Consider the following 25,889-nt stretch of genomic DNA (forward strand, 5'->3'; position numbering starts at 1 on the left):
TGTGTCTCCTCAACTTCCTTCTGCTACCAGTCACTGTCTCCCCCAAATCCTTCCCTCCCCCACCTCTGTTCTCAGTCTCTGGATCTCTCTGTTTTTCCGATTCTCCTTGTCTCTCTTCATCTCCCTCCCTCTCTGGATCTGTTTCTCTTCTTCCTCAGCTTCCTTCTGCCACTCAGACCCTGCTCCCCGACCACTTCCCTTCCCCCCAATCCCTCTCCTCTCGGAGGCTCCCCCATCCCTCAGCAGCTCCCCTCCCCCTCCCTCCCTCCTCCCTCCTTCTCTCTTCCAGCTCCGCACTTTACCCAGCGACACGAAAACCAAATTGTCTCCTCACCTTTTTTTTTTTTTTTTTTTTTTTTTAAATCCCGACCCTCATATCCTGACCGCCCAAGCTCCGAGCTACCCCCGGCTCCCCTCCCCCTCACTCTACACCCCCATTCTTCATACGCCTCCTCATCTCCATCCCGTCTCAACCAGGTCGGACGCCTGGGTCCCTTGCTGTTGGGGGAGGGGGAAGCAGCAAGAATTGGGAGCCCAGAGGTGTTTTTTGGGGGGGTGCTGGCAACAGGGGCTGGACGTCCCTCCCCAGTGCATCGGAGAGTTGACCTATCGTCAACTGAGGTGAGAGATCTTTTTATTAATCGGAGGTGGGTGGGTGTAGAATTAAGGTTCTGTGGATCCCCCTGATTCTGAGAAAAGCTGGTCTCTCAGATGAAGGACTGTGATCCCTTCTTCTATCCAGAAGCTTTAGAACTGGGGGGGGGTCCCCTATTCCTTTCTCCTTTGCAGATGGACTCAATGAAGAGTCTCCAAAGCAAAACAGATTGCCTCTCAAATTGACAAAAACAAAAAGCTCTTAAAAATCTTTATTGATGAAGAAAGTCCCTCCTGGTCCCTTTTCCTTCAATTCCAGGTTGTAGGGCCCACTAGGCATGGGAAAGAGGTACATCTCAGGACCAGAGCTCACGTCTGTGGAAGAAACAATTTGTTAAGATAGTGGAGGTAGCTGCTGTGGTACTGGTGAGGGGCAAAGGCATGTCCAGAGGCAAGAGAGAAACTCAGTCCGGGTCAGGGGCCAGCCTGGAAAATGGACAGCTGGAATGAGCCCAGAAAGGGGGGGGGGCAGAGAGAGAGAGAGAGAGAGAGAGAATGAGAGAGAGAAAATGAGAGAGAGAGAATGAGAGAGAGAAGGCAGGAGCACACGTGTGGGGCACTAGGCCCCGTTGCCATGGAGACACCCCCCCCATAGACAACCTTTCTCTACATCCCCTCCTGGGAGCAGACCCAGTCCAGGGCCAGCTGGTGGGGGCGGTGGAGCCAGGGAGAGGAAACTGGGAGGCCAAGGTCACCCTGTACCAGGACCCAGGGTTTCTGGTTGCTGCCTCTCATCCTCAGAGCTTCCAGACTTTCCTACAGGGGGATTGGAAAGAAGTCAAGGGAAGAGGTTAGAACAGGTAAAGGAAACAGAGAGGAAGAGGCACTATGGTGGGATTGTATAGAAGACAGAAATGAATGCACAGCAATGAGTTATCCCGAGAGTTGTAGTTTGTAGCTTTCTCCCTTTCTCCCCCCCGCCTTTTTTTTTTTTTTTTTTGAGATGGTGGGGGCTAAGTTTCTGCACAGGTGAAATTGTTATGGGGAAGGGCTGGGGTTGTTCCAGAGAAGTCTATGGGGCCTGCAGAGGGGATTTTCCTACATGAAAGAGGTGCTAGAAGCTGTGGTGGGTGGAAGAAGTGGGCAAAAGGAAGGGGATTTTCTACGATGTTTTTAAAAACAAAAGTTGGGAGGGCAGGTTCTAATATGTTGAAGAGAGTATAGCGGCAGAGTCACCTGAGAGCATCTAGAACTGGGAAATTACTGAAGCTGTGGTGAGGTGTCTCTGTGGAGGGCAAGAGCCAGGGCATGCTGGGCAGAACAGGAGACGGCGATTACATTTTTGGACGGGTTAGATATTAGGACATTTCTGAATGGAAGGAAATTGGGGTCTGGAGGGCGTAATCGCTGTGAGTGGGGAAGCTGTGGTGCTCACAGAGCAAATTTTTCTTAATGGAGAAGAAAGCAGTGGAAAAGATGAGTTTGTGTAAGTTGTAGGGAGAAGGGAGGCCAGGTTCCAAATGCTTCGAAGCAAGACAGAGTACAGAGTTTTCTTTGAGTTGAAACCACAGTCGGCTGCTGGGGTTGGAAGGGAGATGGATGACAGTACAGGAGGGACCGAGAGTCCAAATGGTGCAGGTGGGGGGTATAGTCTCTTAAACTTAGGGGACTTGGAAATAGTCCAGGGTGCTTTCTAAAAACCCTAGGTGCTCTGACTATTTCTCAGATCCATTAAATTGGGATTTCTCAGGTAGGAGTCCAGGCATCAGAATTTTTATTGAATCCTCTGGCACTTCAGAGATGTGTCCGAGGTGCAAGGCTAGTTCCTAAGGCACGGAGGCTACGAGAGGAAGAGAGGCCTATTAGGACAAAACTGTGGAAGTGTTAGGACCAGTGAGCAGACATTGAACTCCTGTGAATAGTGATGGTCACTTGGAAAGGTTTTTTTTTTTTAAGTTAAGGGGACAGTGAGGGATTTATGTTTCCTAAGTAGAGAAAATTATAAGAAGAAATGCAGGTGTCACAGAAACTTTTGGGGAGATTGGCATCCTGCTAAGAAGGAGAAAGAAAAGAAAAGGACTTTGTGAGCATTTTCTTTTTCCTTTACATGGGCTGTCAAGTGGCCCAGACTTGCCTCCAACTTATTATGTAGCCAAGGACGCCCTTGAACTGATCCTTCTGCCTCTACCTACTGAGTGCTGACATTACAGGCATACACCACCATGCCCCATTTATACTGTGGCTGGGATCAAACCCAGGGCTTTGCTAGGCCAACACCTACCAACTACATCCCCTGACTTAGTCTCTGACAGTTGCTGCTCCTAAGTTGGAGAGATACTAGAGAGGCACAGTTGGAGACGTATGAATCGGCTTTTCTTGAGCAGTGAACCTACAAGGTGCAGGAGTATGTGTGTGGAGTACGATATGTGAGAGAGTTGGTAGTGGGGAGCAGGGGGCTCTGAGGAGTGAACAGAGGCAGGGGCATCCTTAGGAGGAGATAGCAGTAGGGTTGGAATTGAGGGCTGGCTTCACAAGAGGACAGAGGTGATCACAGAAGAGGAACTCAGGGGACTGGATTATGACCTCTTAGTATATGGCTAGTGAGGGATAATCTCTCAGTAGAATTTAGCAGGCAAGCAGTTTTGGGTAAAAAAAAAATGCCATCTCAGAGAACTAACTCCCTCTCTCTTTTGCCTCCACCAGCTGGAGACTATGGCTTCACTCTGACCTTCGCCTCTGCAGCCACCTGCTCGCTGCCCCCGGCCCCCTCTGGCCCCTTGAGGCCCCCCAGCTTCTGCCTGTGCTGTGATCCCCCCAGCCGCCGGCACGGCCCCGCCTCCGCTGCCCCGGTGGTGGCCCACGGCCCCCCGGTTGCCAGTGGTGAAACTGGAGTCATTGAAACGCTGGAATGAAGAGAGGGGTTTGTGGTGTGAAAAGGGCGTTCAGGTACTACTGACCACCATCGGCGCCTTCGCGGCTTTTGGCCTCATGACCATCGCCATCAGCACTGACTACTGGCTCTACACAAGAGCTCTCATCTGCAACACCACCAACCTCACAGCAGGTGATGACGGACCACCCCATCGTGGGGGCAGTGGCTCCTCCGAGAAGAAGGACCCTGGGGGCCTCACACATTCAGGCCTCTGGCGGATATGCTGCCTGGAAGGTAGGGTGCAGGAAGGCCCTGGCTGGCCACCTCCGCTGAAGCCTGTGCCTCCAGCAAATCGACTTCTAGTGTTCTGAGTCTCATCCCAAGGTCTTGAGGGGTGTGCTTTACTGCTGGAGGCGTGTGATTCCATGCACCCCTCCATCCCTCTGTCCAATCCCTCTTCTGGGATTCTCGTTTTATTTTTATTTTATACTGGACTTGATGATGCGTGTGAATGTTTTGTCAGCGTGGTCAACTGTGCACTGCATGCGTGCCTGGTGCCCTTTGAGGTCAGAAGAGCCTCTGGAACTGGAGTTACAGATGGTTGTGTGCCAGGTGGAATTACCATATGTGTATCTGTATGGGTCTCTGCTTTGCACACTTGCATGTATTCAAGTACCCGTGGAAGCCTGAACAGGGCCTCTGACACACATGGAGGTAGTAATAAAGTGTTGTTAGCTGCCTGATATGGTGCTGGGAACTGGACTCTGGTCCTGTGGAAGAGCAGGGAGTGTTCTTCAGTACTGAGCCATCTCTCCAACCCCCTTAAAAAGTGTGTGTGTTTTTTTTAATTCATAGTATTTATTTATTTAGTGTGTGCTCGTTCCAGTATGCAAATGGAAGGCAGACGGCAACTCGCAGGAGTTGATAATCTTCTTCAACCATGTGGGTCCCTGGGATGGAAACTCAGGTTGTCACATTTGGCCACATGTGTGACCTTCACCCACGAGCCATCTCACATGCTTGTCTTGCTCCTTCCCCATGTCTTCCCTCTCCTGTTTGGCTCTGTGGGCTCCCAGAATTGAAACAAAGCTATGCCTTATGACCTCCTCGGGTCTCCCTCGGTAGCTCCTCTTCTTGTAGGACTTTTCTTCTCATCTGCAACCTTCGGCTTCTCTCCCATCAGGATCTCTCCCAAGCTCACAGCCTGGTCTTCCTTGTTCCCATTTCCAATGGCATCTCCCCAGCCTCTCTTAGCAGGCTCCAGGGACATTTCCTTTCTTGTTTCTGCTCCCCCTCCAATGCTCCCCCTCCAACCGGTTTCTTTTCTTTGTGATGCTTCCTGGCTCAAACCCCTCTCCTTGCTAGTCCCCTCATTCCCCAAGACCCCTGCTGTCTTCCTCTTCAGCCCCTTCTCTAGCCTGCTTTCCATGTCAGTAATTCTTTCATGCACATCTCAGGTGTGCCACCATGCATTTAGAGGTGTTGGGCTGGGAAGCAAGACTCTGGGAGCCCCACTGTGTGACCACCACCCATCCTCTCTGAGCCTTGGCGCCCTTATCAGTGGCTTTAAATAGTGGACCAGGGACCTCGAAATATCCCCCATAGCACCAATAGGCTTAAGTTTTTTTATTCCCCAGCTTTGCTTTTTCATTCGTCTTCATTTCCATTGCCTCTGACTCCTCTGTCCTGACAAACCAGTCACCAAACTTGAGGAATGGGAGGGCTTTGAAGATAAGTTTGTGGAGTGTTTCATTACAGAAAACCAAAGTCAGTCGTCAATGTATCAAAGCCGGGGAGACCGCTTCCTGAAGGTCTGACTGCTGGCTCCTGGCCAGCCATCATGGAAGATCTGACCCTAAAGGCCCGGGAGTTCTGAACTGACCCCTACTGCCCCTGACTGAGTAGTGTGAACTTTCCTGGATCTGATTATGGAGTCACTCAGATATCATAGTCACCAGTGCTCACTGTCATCCCCTGCCCCTCTTCTCTGTCACTCCCCACCGTATCCCTGGAGGCTGTGTCACTCACGTGCATACTCTGGCCTGGCCAGGCACAGGGTACAGAGCCAAATACGAGAGTTTGCACTTGGACCCTCCATTTATGTATCCACTCACTCATTTATCCGGATGCTCAAGTACCCATCAGTTTTTATTGGCTTTAAACTGCGTAGCAAGGTTCTGAAGCTTTTAACTTTATGCGTGTGTCAGTAGGGGCTGAGTGTGTGTCTAGCTCAGTGTGAGCGTAGAGGCCTGAGGAGAACTTGTGGGTGTCATTTCGCTCTTTCCACCATGTAAGTTCGTGGACCTGAATCAGGTTCTCAGGCTTGGAAGCAAGAACCTCTACTCACTGAGCCATCGCTGTGGCCCCTAGGTTCTCATGGCTGATTCAAGAGCAACAAGGGGTAAAACATGCAGATCTCTGACTTTAAGTATCTTCTGCTCTGGAAGGAGGGGGAAAAGAGTAATGGAGATAAACAAATAGGGAAAAAGCAGAAATGGAGAGAGGGAAGCATCAGGCCTGTGCATGTGAGTCAATCAAGAAGTCTGGGAGGAGGGGCTGGAGAGATGGCTCAGTGGTTAAGAGCACTGACTGCTCTTCTGAAGGTCCTGAGTTCAAATCCCAGCAATCACATGGTGGCTCACAACCATCCATAACAAGAAGTCTGGGAGGAGCCAGATGGTGGTGGAAGATGCCTTAATCCCAGCAGAGGCAGGTGGATCTCTGAGTTCAAGGCCAGCCTGGTCTATAGAGTGAGTTCCAGGACAGCCAGGGCTACACAGAGAAGCCCTGTCTCGAAAACCAAAAATGAAAGAAAGAAAGACAAGTGGAGGGAGGAATTCCACGTGGCAGTTGACTTTGGTTGGTGACCAGAAAGAAGTGAGGTTGAAGACACAGGGTGTTGGGCTGTGGATATAGTCCTTGCAAAGGTCCTGAGGTAGCGTGAATCTGTGTTTGGCCAACAGTGGGAGACCAGTGTGGCTGGGACACAATGAGAGGGGAGAGATGTATGGTCAAGGAGATAATAGACACTTGATCCCACAGGTTCACATATATGGCATAGAAGATTCAGCTTTTGCTTGGAGATGGGAGTCCCTGAAGGTTCCGGAGCAGAGAAGCCCTGTGAGCTAGCTTAAGTTCTACCAGGATGGCTCCTGCTGCTGTGCTCAGAAATGGCTACGGGGAGGGTGGAAAGGGAGAATGTGGGAGCCAGTGGTTTGAATGCATAGTATATTCCAAAGTTCCCCGTGGGAAGGCACTGCTGATGGAGCAATTATGGCATCTGAGAGGGAGAGCAGGGTGAGGGGTGTCTCGGAGGTGGGGCTTCTGAACCTCCGCCCTGGTGACATTTTGGGACTGAGAATTCTGTGTGGCGGGGGCTGAGCTGTACATCGTAGGACGTTGATCTGCTCCTCTATTCTCTGTCTAGTCCCGCCCACCCCCAACAGTTGTGACAACCAAGATCGTAAATTGTCTCCATACATTATTTACATTCTCGGGGGGGGGGGGGGGGGAGATTAAATATCCCCTCAGGTGAGAACCCCAGGCACTGATGAAGAATTGAAGAAGTGCTGGCCAGAGCACTTGGCAGTGGGGGATCTGCTCTTGAGATGAAAGAGCAAGCAGTTTTTATTTAAATTCCTTTATTTTCTCTTAGTTAGCTCACTATTAAGGAGAGGTAGCACAGGCTCCATTGTGAGCATGTCTGATTTAGAGTGCTTGGTAAGAAATAATACCCGTGACAGGGGGAGGTGGCGGACTGAAGGGCTTCAAGCATGCAGCGTGGTAATTACTTCAGGCTTCATGCAGCACGGAGGCAGTGTTGCCACTGCTAGTGAAACAGCCATACTACACGTGCGTGTGGCTGCTGCCCAGCTGAGCAGCATTCATGGGCCGCCAGGGTTTGACTCCTGCCCTCTGCTTTTCTCTTCCCCCTCTCCCTACTTCCCCCTTCTCTCTCTTTTTTCTTTCTTCCTCTCCTCCATCCCTGTCTCTCCTTTCTGTGTGGTTTGGGTTTTTGAGATATGGTGTCAAGTAGCCTATGCTGACTTCTAATTTGCTAGGTAGCCAAGGCTGGCTTTTAACTTTTTTAGTTTTTTTTATAACTGATTTCTTTTTCTAAAGATTTATTTATTTATTTTATGTACGTGAGTACACTGTAGCTGTACAGATGGTTATGAGCCTTTATGTGGTTGTTGGGAATGGAATTTTTTAGGACCTCTGCTCACTCCGGTCGGCCCCGCTCTCTCTGGTTAACTCCGCTCTGCTTACTCTGACCCACAGATTTGTTTATTATTAGAAATAAGTACGCTGTATCATGCACCAGAAGAGGGCAGCAGATCCGATTACAGATGGTTGTGAGCCACCATGTGGTTGCTGGGATTTGAACTCAGGACCTCTGAAAGAGCAGTCAGTGCCATCTCGCCAGCCCTTAAGTTTGTTGTTGATTTTTTGTTGTTGTTGGTTTTTTGTTTTTTTTGTTTTCAAGACAGGGTTTCTCTGTATAACCCTGGCTGTCCTGGAACTCACTCTGTAGACCAGGCTGGCCTCGAACTCAGAAATCTGCCTGCCTCTGCCTCCCGAGTGCTGGGATTAAAGGTGTGCGCCACCATGCCTGGCAACTTTGTTTTTTGTTTTTTTTTTTTAAGTAGGAAATCTATGTAGATTCTTTTATCTTTGTCTTGTTTACTTGTTTGTTAAATGTGTGTGTGTGTGTGTGTGTGTGTGTGTGTGTGTGCATGTCACACACACATGCATGCCATGGCTACATATGGTCAGCAGGTAACTCATGGCAGTTATTTTTTTTTCTCTTCCTACCGCATGACTTCCACAGTCTGACTCAGGTCATCAGATTTAGCAGTAAGCACCTTAGCCCAATGAGCCATCTCATTGGTCCAGACAAGATCCTCTTGCCTCTCAGTCTCTTAAATGCTGGAATTACAACATGAATTCCAGCACAAGGCTTATTGTTTCTGTTTTTAAGACATGGCTGGGGATGCAGCTCAAGCTAGCCTTGAACTCACAACAATCCTGCCTCAGGAAACCTTAGGCCTGAAACCACAGACAAGAGCTACCACACCTGGCTTATCCCCATGCCCCAATAGACTGAACCCAGAGCCACATTCATGATAGGAAGGTGTTCTATCCCTGAGTGGTAACCTTGGCTTTTTTTTTTTTTTTTTTTTTGAGATAGAGTCTCACTAAGTTTCCCCCCAGGCTGGCCTTGAACTTGCAGTCCTTCTGCCTCAGTCTCCCAAGTAGATATAATAAAAGATCTGTGTCAAAAGGTCCCTCTTTGACACTCTCTTCTCCGGTGACTCTAGATTGTGTCCAGTTAGCAAAATTAAACCGGCCATCACAAAGGGTTAGAGTATGGGGGAGCTAGAGAAATGAATTACAGGAGAGTTGAGAAAGGATTAGATGTTTAGTTAAAGCTAGGTAAGTCTGTTTGCTGTAAGTCAAAGGAGGTTAATGTGTCAAGGCTAGCTGGTGAACGCTGCCTTGACTGTTACCGTAGCTATCATTCATGTGTTGCTCAGATAACCCTGCTAAAGAGCTACTGTTACCGCCCCCAAGAGAAAGCAAAGGTTCAGAGAAGCACAGTGTCTTGCCCCGAGTCACACTGTAGCATCTGGATTGAAATTTAGGTCTGGAACAAGACAAGGAAAACGCCAGCTTCCAGCCCACTGGGCATTCAAGTGTGTGGAAGGTGGGTCTTGGATTTCTGAGACTCACTCTCTAGCTTCCTTTGTGGTATCTGAAATGGGATAGAGTTTTGCCATTGAGATATAAACCCTAAAGTAAGACTGAAGGGGCTTGCCTTTTGTCTGCCACCTAGAACAGTGTGACCTTGGGCTGTATGTACATGTTAACACTCCCAGTTTCATTTTCATTATTGCAGAAGGAGGATCATAGTAATGCCTTATTCATAAGATTAAGGGGAAGTCTGCATAGATATGAGTAAAACACTTAGTAGGCTGGCTGGCACTGTACATCCTGGTACTGTTGTTTACATATTTCTCTTTTCTTCTTACTGGGATTTCATGGGATTAAATTCAGAATCCTTCCTCCCTTAGCACTCAGCTTCTTTCCAACAGAAATATGAATTGTATATATAATTAATTTTTCCTAATACCTACACTAAAACAAACAAAAGACAGGGTCGTGGGTGTGCACTGGTAGAGCACTTGCCTAGAATCCCCCATAGAGGGGCTGGGAGTGTGGCTTAGTATACAGCACCTGCCAAATGCCCCACTCTTACCCTGTGAGGGCTTAGGGGCATGGTTTAGTAGTAAACCACCTATGTAGACTCCACCAATAAGGGCTTGGTCAGGTGGCTCAGTGGTAGAGCACTTGCCTAGAAGTGAGGGTTCTGGTGTAATGTTTCAGTGGTTCAATGGTAAGATGTCTCCCTGGGATCTTCCAGTGAGAACCTAGGGGTGGAACTTGGTAGTAGGGTGAGGCACTCTGATATTATACGTGGGCTCCATTCCCAGCCCTAAAAACCAAAATGAGGTGAGCTTAATATTTAAGCGAGTGTGACCCAAAGACCGCATAGAAGCAATGTGAACCATTACCCTCTCCCTTTTAGCGTCTTCACGTCCTCTTAGGAAGTCCACTGTCTTTCCTCCTCATAGCCCATGCCTATGGCTGCATTGGGGATGGAAGGGGGTGGTGCCCACGCCGGACAGCTGTGTTCCAGCTTCCCTGAGAACTCTCAGCTATGCTCCCAGCAACTCTCTGGGGACCCAACAGTCTGGACCTACAGTCCCATTTATTGCCGCTGACTTTGCAAACCCCTGTGTTCAGCACTTTGCCTGCCTTATTATCTCATTGAGTCCTTGCAATTGTGCCACCGGGAAGGCATTATTATGGCTCCTGTTTGTCAGAACAGGAAGCTGGAGGCCTGAGAAAGAAAAGTGACTCAGGCTGGGACACCCACAATGTGAGGCGTGTGAAGAATGCACCGTACTGGACCTGTTTTTCATGTGTCCTGTCCACAGCTGTGTGCTGTATGTTAGTCAGGTCCAGGGCATGGGGGTTGGGCGGGTTGTAAAGACTCAGGGACATTTCACTACCATCTCTGGACATAAAAAGCCCCTATGTAGGCCGGGGTTGGAAGGATGGTTCAGCAGTTAGGAATACTTGCTACTCTTCAGGAGACGAGAGTTCAGTTCCCAGGATACATGTCAGGTGGCTCACCACTAACTAACTCCAGTGCAAAAGGGATCTGATACCCTCTTCTGGCCTTCAGGAGCACCAGTACTCCATTCCCACCAATTCCCAGTAAAAAATAAAAGGAACCTGAGCTGGGTGTGGTGGTACATACTTTTAGTCCCAGAACTCGGGAAACATAGACAGGCAGATCTCTCTGGTTTACATAGTGAGTTTCAAGACAGCCAGGGCTACATAGAGAGATCCTGTCTCAAAAAAAAAAAAAAAAAAAAAGGAGAGGGAGGAAGAGGAAGAAGAAGAAGAAATATAATCTTTAAAAAGTAAAAGTTTGGGGGCTGGTGAGATGGCTCAGCAGATAAGAGCATCCGACTGCTCTTCCAAAGGTCCTGAGTTCAAATCCTAGCAACCACATGGTGGCTTACAACCATCCATAATGAGATCTGACTCCCTCTTCTGGAGTGTCTGAAGACAGCTACAGTGTACTTACATATAATAAATAAATAAATCTTAAAAAAAAAAAAAGTGAAAGTTTTGCCACTGGTGGCGCACGCCTTTTATCCCAGCACTTGGGAGGCAGAGGCAGGCGGATTTCTGAGTTCGAGGCCAGCCTGGTCTACAGAGTGAGCTCCAGGACAGCCAGGGCTCTACAGAGAAACCCTGTTTCAAAAAAAAAAAAAAAAAAAAAAAAAAGTAAAAGTTTCTAGCCTGGTGGGCTCAGATCTCAGATCTTAGAAGCTGGTGCCTGCTGTGACCGTCACAGGATTTGCTTTTCAGTTCATCGGAACCTCAACAGAACCCTCTAAAGCCACAATATCATCTTCATTTCTCAGTGAGGAGACTGAAACTGGGCGTCAGGGGGACATTCTGTTTCCTAAGAGCTGCCCTGCTCGGCAGGACTGGGATAGGAGTCTAGAGAAGTTGGCTTAGAGCCCAAGCTCTGTGACTCCCCCGAACCTGGCAGTGGTTAAGCCTCCTCCATAGGATACAGCATCTGTGTGAGGAGGGGCAGCTTCTTCAGCGATCCTTGCCTCAGTTTCCTTGTTTATAAAGCAGGGATCCTCTTAGCGTATCCGTTATAGGGTTGTGTAAAGTATTGAGTAATGTAAATCATCTAATGACCCTGTCAAACTGTCAGCAGTGATGGGGACATAATTAGCCAAGAGGGTATTGTTACTGATAACGTGTTAGATTCATTTGTTTGTTTTGTTTTTGTTTTTCAAGACAGGGTTTCTCTGTGTAGCTCTGGCTGTCCTGGAACTCACTCTGTAGACCAGGCTGGCCTCGAACTCAGAAATCCACCTGCCTCTGCCTCCCAAGTGCTGGGATTAAAGGCATGCACCACCACTGCCAGGCACGTGTTAGATTCTTTATTTTTATCTTATTCTATTCATTCATCCATCTAATCTATCTATCTATCTATCTATCTATCTATCTATCTATCTATCTATCCATGTGTGTGTGTTTACTTGAGTGTAAGTGTCAGGGTAACTTGTTATAGGAGCCAGTTCCCTCCTTCTACCATGTGAGACCTGATTATCAAACTCCCGTCATTAGGCTTGGTGGTGTCTTTATGGCAAACCATCTTGCTCACTCTTCCACAACCCCCTTTCTGTTAGGTTTGCTTCCCATTTGCTGTGACAAAATACTCAACAAAGTCAACTTAACGGGGAGCAAGGTTTGCTGATTTGCCTTACAATTCCAGGCTACAGTCCATCATTGTGGGGGAGTCAAGGCAGCAAGAACTTGAAGCAGCTATTCACATCACAACCATGGTCAGAAGCAGAGAGCAATGGATTAATGATTGCGTGCTAACGCTCAACATGTTCTCTCTACTTTAATCGCATCTGTCTGTCTGTCTGTCTGTCTGTCTGTCTGTCTGTCTGATTTGGGTGGAAGGGAATTTACACTGTGGAGCATGTGCTGCAGTCAGAGGATAAATCAACTTTCTTCTTCCACCACAAATGGATTCCTGCTGTAAAAACCAAGTCATCAGGCTTCATAGAAGGTACCTTTTAACCTGCTGGGCCATCTCGATGTCCTACCTTCTCCACTTTATATAGTCCAGGATCTCCTGCTCTCTGAGCAAGAGATGGTGGTGGTCCTACCCACAATTAGATAGGTCTTCTCACATCAATTAATTTAATTAAAAACCTCTTCACAGATATTCTTGAAGGCTAATCTTAATCTAGACAATCCTTCACAGGTATGCCCAGAGACTTGGGTGTTGTGTGACAAATTGATAATTAGTATCATCACAGTATCCCAGGCTGGCCTTGAACTTGATGCGTAGCTGAGGATGGACTGAACGCCTAATGCTTCTTCTGTATGTCCTGAGTGTTGGTGTGGCTTAATATAACCAGTTTATGCAGTGCTGGGGATGGTACCCAGGGCTTTATCCAAGTTAGCTGAGCCCTCTGCCAACTAAACTATGTGCCAAGTCTTTAGTGTGTTTTAGTGATCGGTCTTATGTGACTCTTGTTTTTGTTTTTGTTTTTGTTTTTTCGAGACAGGGTTTCTCTGTGTAGCCCTGGCTGTCCTGGAGCTCACTTTGTAGACCAGGCTGGCCTCGAACTCAGAAACCCGCCTGCCTCTGCCTCCCGAGTGCTGGAATTAAAGGTGTGCGCCACCACGCCCGGCTCTTATGTGACTCTTAACCACTGTGAGGTGGGAGCCTGAGACCATTATCTTAACTCATGGCGCCACTGTGAGTATGCTGATAGATAGAATTTACGTTTAGGGAGTTGGCTCAACTGTTTAAGTGCTTGCCCCACAAACATTAGGACCTGAGTTCAAATCCCTGGCACTCAAGGGCATAGCACTATAACCCAAAGCTGGAAAGATAGAGATAGAAGGTCCAGGGGTTTGTTGACCAGACAGCTGAAGTCATGAGTTAAGGTTCAGTTGAAGGCCCTGTCTCAAAGAAAAAGATGGAGAATGACTGGGGAAGACAGCCAAAGCTGACCTCTTGTCTTCACACACACACACACACACACACACACACACACACACACACACACAGAGAGAGAGAGAGAGAGAGAGAGAGAGAATGAAAATTTATATTTAGAAGATTTTTTCTTTTTTCCTTCTTTCTAAATTGTGACAAAATATACATGTTATAAATTTATCATCTTACTAATTTAAAAAGTATTTATTAGGGATGTAGTGGTACATATCTTTAATCCCAACACTCGGGAGGCAGAGGCAGGTGGAGCTCTGTGAGTTCAAGAGCAGCCTTGTCTACACAGTGAGTTCCAGGAAACTCAATACTACATAATGAGACCCTGTCTTGAAAAAAAAAATTTTTTTTTTACGTGTGTGTGTGTGTGTGTGCATGTGTGTGTGTGTGTTTGTTCTTGCTTGTTCACATACTGGAGGCATACCATGACGTATGTTCGGAGGACAGAGAACAACTTTCAGAAATTGGTTCTTTCTCACTTTGATGTATGCTCTTTCTTGTTTCTGCCATAGTGCATAGCCTAGGTTAGTTGGCCAGTGAACTTCGGGGCAGGTTTGCTATTTCCATCTCCTATCTCTTTATAGCACAAGGATTACAAATGTGCACCACTACACCTGGCTTCTTACATGAGTTCTGGGGATCGAACAGCGGCTGTCAGATTTACCCAGCATCTGCCTTCCCCATCTTTATTCAGAGAGAGAGCAGTGATCTAGATTTCTATTATGGTGGTTCTTTGTTTTGAGACAGGTGGGCAAGGAGCAGGTTGAGGCTATGAATGACCTTCAATGCTTAGCCGTCCTGATTACTGGCCTGTGTGCCCCCACCCTGGGGATCTGTCCGGGTCCTTTGGTCTCATGCTGGGCTGGCACTCTACCCACTAAGCTTTATCCCTACTACCACCTTTCTCATTGTTAAGCACGCAGCTCAGTTACACTGTCTGCGTTCATGTTGTCCTATAAACTGGTCTCCAGAATGCCTCTGACCCTCACAAAAACCATCAAACCTTTCCCCATTCCCTCTCCCCTCACCTTGGTCACCAATGTTCTACTTCCTGTATTTGTGACTTCGGTTCCCCCAGGTTCCTCCAATAAATTTTTATTTTATTTTTATTACATTTTTACTTTCGTGTTCCTGTATATGCATGTGTATCTATGCAGCGGCTGGGTGGGTATGTCTAGATCAAGGCATGGGCATGAGGGGGGAGACAAGTTTCTTGAGGTTTTTTTTCTCTTTCTTTTTTTTTTTTTTTTTAATTTAGATTTATTTATTTATTATTATATGTAAGTACACCATAGCTGTCTTCAGATGCACCAGAAGAGGGCATCAGATTTCATCACGGGTGGTTGTGAGCCACCATGTGGTTGCTGGGAATTGAACTCAGGACCTTCGGAAGAGCAGTCAGTGCTCTTACCCGCTGAGCCACCTCTCCAGCCCTTTTTTCTCTTTCTACCATGTGGGTCTCAGGGATTGAACTCAGACCTTAAGGCTTGGGGGCAATCACCCTTACAGGCTGAGCCATCTTGGCAGCCAAATGATACAGTTTTTGTCTGTGTGGCTTTATTTCACTTAGCATCATGACCTTAAAGTTCAAGCATGTTATGGCGAGTTTCATAATTCTCTTTTTAAAAGTCTTTTATTAGTATATACTAAGGATACACAACAATGGTGGTTTTATACATTTTATACATTCTATTTTGTTCTGGAAGTTTCCTCTTGTCTTGTAATTTATCTATCTATCTATCTATCTATCTATCTATTTATTTATCTTGCTTGTTTGAGGTTTTTCCTTTGTTTTATTTTTTGAGACGTGGTCATTCTATGTACCCCTGGCTGTCCTGGAACTCATATGTAGGTCGGACAGGTCCCCAAATTTATAGAGCTCCTTCTGCCTCTGCCCTTCTCCCCCAGTACTACGTGTGATTAAAGGTGTGTACCACCATGCCCACTTTGGAGTTGTTTTGAAAACGATATTATGTAACCTGGAGGATCCAGGAGCTGCCTGAGATGACCTTGAACTCTTGATGCCCCGGCTGGGAAGACAGGCTTATTTGCTATCAGCCTGGTTTAGGAAGTTCTGGGGAATCAAACCCAAGTCCTCTGGTGCAGTAGGCCAACTCTCTATGCACTGAGCAACATCACCAGCATAATTCCTCTTTAACGGTTGAATAATACGCCATTGCACATGCACATTACATTTGGTTTGTCTAGTTAATTCATTTTAAGAGAGGATTGGATCATTGTCACCTTTTAACAGGGTAGTGCCTAGCTGTGACTGGCCTTTAACTCACTATAGAGCCTAGGATGGCCTTGAACTTTTGGTCCTCCTGCATCCTGCTTTCTAGGTGCTTGGATTACAAGCACAGTGTTTGCTGTTCCTACTTTTTGGCTACCATGAATTGGCGGTCCAAAGAGGGCATCAGAGCTACTGGAACTGGAGTTAGGCATGGTTATGAACTGCTATGTGGGTGCCAGGAACTGAACTCAGGTCACTTGCAAGAGTACTGAGTGCTCTTAACCACAGAGCCATCTCTCCAATTCCCCCTATCTTTAACTTTTTGAGGACTCTACAAACCATACCGTGTCCCACAGTAGCCACACTACACTTTATTCCTACCACTGGTGGACACGAACTCCAGTTTCTCCACATTTTGCCAACACGTGTTACCTTCTTTTCTGCCCTTTGTCATCTCAATGGATGCAAGGTGGCATAGTTGGCAGAGTGTGGGTGCTGGACACTTACCATCTCAGCAACCAGGGGGCTGAGGAGAGAGGATGATGAGATTGAGGCCAGCCTTGGCTACACAGTGAGATCCTTTTTCACCAAAACAAAACGGCTGGTGACACTGAATACACGTTTTTAAGTTTTAGGTGTGTGTGTGTGTGTTAATGTGCATGTGCATGCAGAGCTCATGATGACCAGAAGAGGGCCTCAGGTTCCCCTGGAGTTGGAGTTAGAGGTGGTCATGAGCTACTAATGTGGGTTCTGGGTGACAGAACTCCGGTCCTCTGCAAAATATGACACGTTTTAAACTACTGAGGCGTATTTCCAGTCCCTAACATCTTTTAAGCAAATTTGCATCACATTGATTGATTGTGTGTGTGTGTGTGTGTGTGTGTGTGTGTGTGTATGACGCATGCACAGGATCACTACTGAGAATGTGCACCATAGTGAACATCTGGAGGTCAGAGGATAACTCTGGGGAGCAGGATGTCTCCTTTTACCAGATGGGGCTTAGGGATGGAACTCGGATCCTCAGGCTTGGTAGCAAGCTCCTTTATCCACCAAGCCCACCTGCTGGCCCCCCAAAATCTTTTTATTTGTATCTTAGTCTGTTCATTCTTTCATTACAAGCTCTATGGCCCCTTCCTTTTCCTGCCTTGTAACCCAGGCCAATCTCTAACTTGCTATGTAACCAAGGATAGCTGCAAACTTCTGAATTTCCTGCCTCTATCTCCTGGTGCACCACCATGTCCTGTTTACACTCTACCAACAGGGCTACATACCCAGCTCTCACTACAAGTATGTATTAAGCATTTACTGTGGGTGAGGCCATGTTTGGGATACTGAAAATGCACTGATGAACATCCCGGATACTGGCAGTCCAGTAGTGTGTGTTTGAACCCTTTGCTGTGAGTTCCGCTTCTGCTTTCTTTATCCATCAGTGCTGAATTGCTGAGACTTTCTGTGCCTTGTTTTCCACATCTGCCCAATGGGTGCTATCTGGGGCTTCCGTTGCTGTAATAAAACATTATGGCCAAAAGCAACTTGGGAAGAAAAAAGTTTATTTCATCTTACAGTTTGTAGTCTATCATCCAAGGAAGTCAGGTCAGGAACTCAAGGCAGGACCTGGGAGTCAGAAAATGAAGTGGGGACCATGGAGGAACACGGCCATGGCTTGCTCCTCATGGCTTGCTCAGCCTGTTTTCTTATAGCAGACAGAACCATCAGCCCAGGGTTTGTACCACCAACAGTGATCTAGGCCCTCTCATACCAATCACCAGTTAAGAAAATACAACATAGGCTTTCCCACAGGCAAATCTGGTGGGAGCATTTTTCTCAGTTAAGGTTTTTCTCTTTCAAAATTACTCTAGCTTGTGCCAAATTAACCCAAAACCGAGCAACACAGGTTATAACAGATAACAGAACATTCAATTATGTTCCAGGCAGAGTGTGTTAAATCTCTATGTCAGGATCCTACTTTCACATCAACACGATTTTTTGGATTTTTTTTTAATATGTGAAGGGACAGATGCAGTTAGTATATATGTTACCAGGGTCACAGAATAAGGATGGTATAGCCCAACAGAAAACAGTGGGATTTTTAAAAAATTATTTTTATTTTCTGTGTATGTATATTCTGCCTCGATATTTGTATGTGCACTGTGTGCATACCCAGTGCCCACAGAAACCACAAAAGGACATTGGAACCCCTGGAACCAAAGTGAGAGACAGTGCACCATCCCTCCTGCTCCGAAGCGGGTTCCTCAGCGTCAGGCATCTGGTTGGCACATGATCTTATCTCCTTCTTTTTCTTTTTCCTTTTTTTTTTTTAAAGAATTACTTATTTATTTTATGTATATGAGTACACTGTTGCTGTCTTCAGACACACCAGAAGAGGGCGTCAAGAGCGTCTGATTTCGGGTGCTTGTGAGCCACCATGTAGGAACCCATCATGTTGCTGGGAATTGAACTCGGGACCTCTGGAAGAGCAGTCAGTGCACTTAACCGCTGAGCCATCTCCCCAGCCCCCTCCTTATTTTTCATTAGATTTAATTAATCAGTTATTTAGCTAGTTAATGAGGGTGGATATGTTCTTTCCATCTATGATGTAAATCCCAGAGATTAAAGTCAGATTGTCAGGCTTGGCGGCAAGCACCTTTGCCCACTGAACCACCTTACCATCTCCTTACTTCTTTTGTATGTTTGTGGTATATACATTTGTGTCTGAAGGCAGAGAGGATGGCCTGATGTAGCCACTCTCAGGCCTTACATCCTTAAGACAGGATCTATCACTGAACCTGGTTAGACTGGCAGGCAGCCAATCCCAAGCATCCTCCTGTGTCTGATCTCTTGCCCCCCAGCACTGGGGGTAACAGTCATCTGTGACAGTGTCTGGCTTTTGCTATTTTTAAGTGGGTGCTGGGATTTGAACTCAGGTCCTCATGCTTGTAGAGCAAGTGGTTTTACCCCCTGAGCCACCTCTCAAGCCCCTAAGTTTCTCTTTCACTGCTTATCAAGTGTGATAATCAACACAGGAAGCATTTAAACATGTGGGTCTTCACAGCTTACTGCCTCAGACTCATTCTTTCCAGTTCTTTCCTTTATCCTCATTTCTTCCCCTATGTTCCTTTGCCTAACTTGTTCCAACTTCTTTCTCCTATCTTTATAGTCATTCATTATTCCATCCATCCATCCCTTCCTTGAGGCATCCTGGGAACCAGGCTCTGTACCATGCAATAATCAGGACACAAGAACTTAGACCTTAGCCCCTCCCCCTTTAGGAACTGGCAGCTTGCAGAAAATAAAGTATCAAAAAGTCTACCTGATGCATGCACGGACTACAATGGGCAGCTCAGGGAACTCTTAGCCCTAGAAAGAGGAACTAGTTCAACGTGTGTGTGTGTGTGTGTGTGTGTGTGTGTGTGTATTCTCACACACGCGCCCTTGAGCTGTCTCTGCAGAATAACTATTACATCTGCAAAGCCCCACAGGTTGCAGGTAGCTTGCAGTTGAGAATAAACGTATTTGTGCAATTTGTTTTCCTCCAGCTATACACCACAAGCAGTAAAACAGAATCTGTTCCCACAGATGAGATAGACAGGTTCAGAGAGAGGAAGGATAAAGCTTCAAGATGATCAGTGGGTTCTTAGGAAGTGCTATGTTTTCGGAGTCCCTGGTTTTTCCACTCATTTTCACCCTTCTTAACAAGCTTAGGCTACAAGGGTGCCTCGACGTGGCAATGGCTAGCACTGACTTACTTGCAAGGGAAATGGGAAGCCACATAAGTTGAGCAGTATTTTCTTCGTTTCCCCTCCCCTTTTCTTCTATTTTCGCTCCTATCTCAAATATCCTAGTCTGACCTCAAAACTCTGTGTGGCCCAGTGACCTTGAACTTCCCATCCTTCTTCCTCTACCTCTGGCTTAGTGCTTCCTCTTTCCACCCCGCACCTCCCCCCTCTCAAAAATATTCTTAACAGAGGTGGGAAACAGGTCTGAGGGGTGCAAAGTTTGACCCAACACCAGTTGGGGACTAGGATTCCTCTCTCTCTAAGATAGATTTATTATCTATCTATCTATCTATCTATCTATCTATCTATCTATCTATCTATCTATCTATCTTTATTTATTTGACAAGGATTCCTCTCTCTTTAAGATGTATTTATTTATTTATTTATTTATTTATTTATTTGACACTGTCGCAGTGTTCAGACCCAGCACCAGTTGGGGACTAGGATTCCTCTCTCTCTTTAAGATTTATTTATTTATTTATTTATTTATTTATTTAACACTGTCACAGTGTTCAGACACACCAGAAGAGGGGATTGGACCCCATTACAGATGGTTGTGAGTCACCATGTGATTGCTGGGAATTAAACTCAGGACCTCTGGAAGAGCAGTCAGTGTTTTTAACCGTTGGGCCATCTCTACAGTCCCCGGATTCCTACCTTTCAATCAGCCCGGAGAGAGCGAGGACAAGGATTGGGATCTGGGAGCAAGAATAGGGATCTGGGAGCGTGCATTTGAGTAGGGGAGGGTCTTCTCGGAACACTTAGGGTCGCCCCTCCCCTAACTCTGAAGCCGGCCCCCCCTCCCACCGTCCCATCCCCTCTCCAGGGTTGAAAAGAGGTGTCTGCGTGAAGATCAACCACTTCCCGGAGGACACGGACTACGACCACGACAGCGCGGAGTACCTGCTCCGTACGTGGGGGGTCAAGGATCCGGGTGGGATGACGACGGGTGCTGCGGATACTTGGAAGGGGAGGGGCGAAGGAAGGGACTGGGCGGAGCTTGAACCTCAAGTCTAGATTAGTTTCCTAGCCAATCCAGGTCCAGATGCTCATCTCCCGGCCCAGAGGAGCCTAGGGTGGTGATTGGTCGGTTAGATGTCTATAGCCTGACCACTTTGTATAGTAAAGGGTTGTAGATTGGCTGTTGTGGCAGTTCGGCAAACTGCAGTCCGGACTGCTACTCCCCCGGGGAAGTCTGTGGTGTGATTGGGCAGGTATCCTGAGAACGTGGCAAAGCCTTAATTATGATTGGTTGCTTTAACCGGGCTCAGAAACCGCAGAATCTGATTGTCGAGGGTTTCAGGAAAGAGTAGAAAAGAACGAGTGAAAAGGAAGAGAGAGAGAGAGGGATAAAGAAAAAAAGAGCGGGGGTGGAGGTAGAGGATGAACACGCAGGGAAGGAGACGGATGAAAATGGAGATATAGGCAGGAGAGGGCGCAGAGAAAAGGAGTCGGAGCGAGAAACGTGATATAGATGCAGAAAGAACGGAGGGGAGATGGGGGGGGGGGGAATCAAAGAAAGAAACTTTTTTAAAGGGAGGGGGAAATGAGACAAAAAAAAAAAAAAAAAAAGAACCAGAGTGGCAGAATTAGGGAACTAAAATTAGCTAAGCGGAGAGGGAAGCAGGCAGGAGGCGCGGTGGGCCCGGGGCGCAGCGGACCGCCTGACCGCCCTCGCGCTTTCCTCTCGTCCCTCTCTTTTCTTTCTTTTCCCCTAGGAGTAGTCCGGGCTTCCAGCATCTTTCCTATCCTGAGCGCCATCCTGCTGCTGCTCGGGGGCGTGTGCGTAGCTGCCTCCCGCGTCTACAAGTCCAAAAGGAACATCATCCTGGGCGCAGGGATCCTGTTCGTGGCAGCAGGTGAGAGGCGAGGGAAGGGGCAGCGGGGCCCACCCACGAACGCCGGTGCATGTCTGCGGGCGCATGTGACTGCAAAACTAGCCTGCCCCAAGCGCCCCCTGGGGACCGGAGCTTTCCTAGACTCCTGCCAAGTTGTGCCACCTCCGCCTGGGTAAGGTAGATTTAGGTTTAGTCTTTTAGCCTGCTCAGACTGTGAGTAAAGTGGGAGGCAAGAAGGGGAGTTTCCCTAGCTGTTTTAGAGACTCAACGAAAGGCGTCTGGGGAGGGGCAGGAGATCTGAGACACTTGGGAGTCTAAGGATAGGGAGATGGAACCGGCCTTAGGAAGATAGGGACTGAAGAAGAAAATGATCTGGGTAGATCCTAAACGGGGCTAGACCTAAAAACCGTCTAAACTAGAGGCTCTCAACCTGTGGGTCACAATACCCTTGTGGGGGGGCATTGGATGACTCTTTCTCAGCGGTCGCCTATCAGATATCCTGCATATCAGATATTTACATTACGATTCATAAAAGTAGCAGAATTACAGTTATGAAGTAGCAATGAAAATAATTGTATGGTTGGGGGTCACCACAACTGTGTTAAAGGGTCTCAGCATTAGGAAGGCTGAGAGCCACTGCTCTGGGCCCAGGGAAAGGAAACTGAAGGCTCTGAGGGGGAAAGACTAGGCTCTGCCTATTTGAGGAGGAAGGTCATTTTCTGGAAAACTCAAAAGAGAGAGGTTATGCAAGAAGCTAGACCTAGGCCAGAATGTAGAGTCGGTTACCTCAAGAGTTAAGGCCTAGGGTTGTGAGTGTGACAGAGTGCACAAAGCCCTGGGTTCCATCCCCAGCGAAGCGTAAACCTGATGCAGTGGTGTCTGCCTGTAATCCAGGAGGATCAGGAATTCAAGGATCAGCCTTGACTACACAGAGTGAAGACAGCCTAGGCATTGTGGGAAATCTCAAAATAAAACCCCCTCCCCCACCCAAAGAACTCGGTCTAGGGTAGGAGACACCTAGGAGCAGAGCTGAGACCCACCCAGTAATGGTAAGATTGGGGCTGGAAACTGGGGTAGGATGCAGAAAAGTCTCCCTTCTACACTAAGGATGTAGTTTAGGCCAATAGAAACTGAGCTTGCTTAGATTCTACAGGATGGTTTAGACTCCCTCACCCCTGTGGAGGTTAGATTAATGAAGATGGGGCTTAGACTCCTAGAGGGGAGTTTTAACACATTTAAATGGCAGGGTGTATGTTGTAGACAGGGGTGGTCTAGATCTGTTCAGGGAGGGGCTGAATTTAGGTCTGGGAGAGGTATGTGGCAGGGTGGAAGTCTAGCCTACACCTACAGGGCCTGGGGTTTAAAAAACTGGAGGTTGGGCCTGGAGTACAAAGGCCACCTAAGAAGGTCGAACTTGAGGCTAGCCAGAGTGAATTAGGTTACATACCTAGCCAAGGACTCTGTAGTGCGGGGAGTTAGGTCAGCAATGGACAGAGCCTAGAGACTTAAAGTGGAATTGCATCATTCGTAGCAAAAGGAGAAGAGGGAGATACCGGTTTATACTTCAGCCAGGAGCTGGAAACCGAGCCTGAGACTACCTCAGGAAGGGTAGGTTTAAGACCAGTCAACGTTGAGCCTAGATGAGCTGGGGCAGAGTTTAGGCCAGTGGAGGCTAGACAGAAGGGGCAGAACCAGACTACCTGGGGGTGATAGCTAGACCGCGGAAAAGAATTAAGATGATTAGGATAGAGATGAGCCATTGTCAGCCATTGCCAGAAATCTCAGAAGGTTAAGATCTGAGTCTTCTTGGGGTCAAGGCCTTGACCGCATACGGGTGCAATTTAGATCCATGTAGGTGAGACTTATGGAACTTAGCAGAAAGGGGGGCCTGGGCCAGTTAAAAGTAGGGCCAATGTTAACTGGGGAATGGAGCTAACCCAGAAGGCAGAGGCCAGACCTCCAAGGGAAGTACTTTAGGCCAGTGGAGGAGGGGCTTAGATTTCTGAAGACCGGCGTAGGCCTGCCTATAGGAGCAGACCTTAGACTTCTCTGGGAGAGTTTTGACTCTTGGAGGCAGGGTCTAGATTCCTGATGCAGAGTTAGCTCATTGGAGTGGTACTTAAACCTCGGTAGGGGTGAATTTCAAACCAATGACAGCGGGGCTTAGACTCCTAGAATGGAATTTAGTCCAGTAAAGGTGAGACTTAAGTTCTTGGGTAGAGTTTAGCAGGCAGGGTTTATACTGCTAGGTAGGGTTTAGGCCAATGGGGCAGGGCTCTGATTGCTGGAGTAGAATTTAGCCCAGCAGAAATACGGATGGAGTTAGATTACTGGATAAGGATTTAAGACTCCTTGGTGGAATTTAGTCCAGTAGAGATAGCCTCTTAGACTAGTGGAGTACTTAGACTCCCAATGCAGGTGAGACTTAGACCAGGTGGGCAGGACTTAAGACTCTTGAGTTGGAGTTTAACCCAGTGGGATCAAGGTTTAGACACTTCGAGTAGTTTTTAGTCCAGTGGGTCTCGTGGCTTAGACTCCTCGGGTGGAATTTAGCCAGAGGAATACCTGGCTTAGAGTCTTGGGGCTTTAAGACAGTTGGTAGTGCTGGAGCCCTGGCGGCCTTGAGGCTCCCACATGACCGTCTCCATCCAGGCTTGAGCAACATCATCGGGGTGATTGTGTACATATCGGCCAACGCCGGCGAGCCTGGCCCCAAGAGGGACGAGGAGAAGAAAAACCACTACTCGTACGGCTGGTCCTTCTACTTCGGCGGGCTGTCCTTCATCCTGGCTGAGGTGATCGGAGTACTGGCCGTCAACATCTACATCGAGCGCAGCCGCGAGGCACACTGCCAATCACGCTCGGACCTGCTCAAGGCCGGCGGCGGCGCGGGCGGCAGTGGCGGGAGCGGCCCCTCGGCCATCCTCCGTCTGCCCAGTTACCGCTTCCGCTACCGCCGCCGCTCCCGCTCCAGCTCCCGAGGCTCCAGCGAGGCGTCGCCATCCCGGGATGCGTCTCCCGGCGGCCCCGGGGGCCCGGGCTTCGCCTCCACGGACATCTCCATGTACACGCTCAGCCGCGACCCGTCCAAGGGCAGCGTGGCTGCGGGGCTGGCGAGCGCCGGTGGCGGCGGCAGCGGTGCCGGCGTGGGTGCCTACGGCGGGGCGGCCGGGGCGGCGGGGGGCGGCGGGGCGGGCTCGGAGCGGGACCGCGGGAGCTCGGCGGGTTTTCTCACGCTGCACAACGCCTTCCCCAAGGAAGCGGCGTCCGGCGTCACGGTCACAGTCACCGGACCGCCCGCTGCACCCGCGCCCGCGCCCGCGCCGCCCGCTCCTGCAGCGCCCGCGCCCGGGACCCTGTCCAAAGAGGCCGCGGCGTCCAACACCAACACGCTCAACAGGAAAACCACGCCCGTGTAGGGGCGTGCGCCCTCGCGGGGGAGCCGGGGGGCGTGTCCGGGGCGCGTGCGCGGGCGCGCGTGCAACGAGGCCGCCGGATCAGGGTGCCCCCCAGGTCTATCCCCGCGAGCGCGCTGGACACCGCTGGGCCTTCTAGCCCCTCTCCGCACCCTCTACCCGCCCCTGGGGGCGTGGGGAACCCCGTCACGCTCCGAAACAGGGACCCTTGGGGAGGGGGACGGGACGGGAAAGGGGTTCCAGCGTGGGAGCGCTGTGTTTTATTTTTGTGTTGGGAAGATTTCAGGGGAGGGAGGGAGGGCCCGTGGTGTTTTTTGCAGTTTTGAGATGTTTTCTTTTTAAATGTTTTGCTGTGTGCATGTGGAGGCGGGGCGGGGGGAGGGGAGGGAGGGACTCCCAGCCCAGCCCAGCCCAGCCCAGCCCAACTCCTGGAGAGGGGCACATAACACATGAATATAGGGTTACATCTACAACTATATATACACATGTTCTGTATAAAGAGACCAGCAGAAGGCAAAGGCCAAGGGAGAGACGCGCTCACATTTAGTTCACTTTTTCATCTTTCAACAAGGGCTTATTAAGCACCTACTGTGTACCAGGTGATGGTACAGAAGGTGGTGCTAGAGAGGAGGGGACATAAACGCAAGGCGCATCCGTTCATTCATTTCTGGAAGTTTTATGTGTGTGCGCGCGCATAACCGCTAGGCATTGTACTCACCGTTGAACACACAGAAGGGAAGAAAATAGGGTTCCTGGCATCTTCAGAGAGTTCACATCTTGTACTTGAGACAACCATTAATCACAAAATCACATACATACCCAGTAAATGACACTTAGAAATGTAGAGGCCCTCTGGGGCTGTAGCTCAGTTTATAGAGTGCTTGCCTAACACAAGCCCTGGGTTCCATTCCCAGCACCGCATACACTAGGTACTGCGGTAAACACCGCTAATTCCAACACTTGGAAGGTGAATGGAGTTCAAGGTCATCCTGGGCTGTATATTTGTATATTGAAGTTGAGGCCAGCCTGAA

The 25,889-nt window shown here is 48.5% G+C and overlaps 1 protein-coding gene and 1 non-coding gene across 2 annotated transcripts; both read left to right on the forward strand.

Annotated features, from left to right (window-relative positions):
• Positions 1-3,297: 3,297 nt before the first annotated feature.
• Positions 3,298-25,522, forward strand: Cacng8 (calcium channel, voltage-dependent, gamma subunit 8). Its single transcript, NM_133190.3, has 4 exons — positions 3,298-3,760; positions 20,431-20,514; positions 21,323-21,463; positions 24,095-25,522. Exons 1-4 carry the CDS (start codon positions 3,481-3,483, stop codon positions 24,859-24,861), a joined length of 1,272 nt encoding a protein of 423 aa, NP_573453.2. The 5' UTR covers positions 3,298-3,480; the 3' UTR covers positions 24,862-25,522.
• Positions 24,322-24,412, forward strand: Gm23450 (predicted gene, 23450). Its single transcript, NR_128566.1, has one exon. It is a non-coding gene; the product is annotated as a predicted gene, 23450 (primary transcript).
• Positions 25,523-25,889: the final 367 nt, after the last annotated feature.

This window comes from Mus musculus, chromosome 7, assembly GCF_000001635.26.
Source record: "Mus musculus strain C57BL/6J chromosome 7, GRCm38.p6 C57BL/6J".
In the NCBI taxonomy this organism is placed as follows: Eukaryota; Metazoa; Chordata; class Mammalia; order Rodentia; family Muridae; genus Mus; species Mus musculus.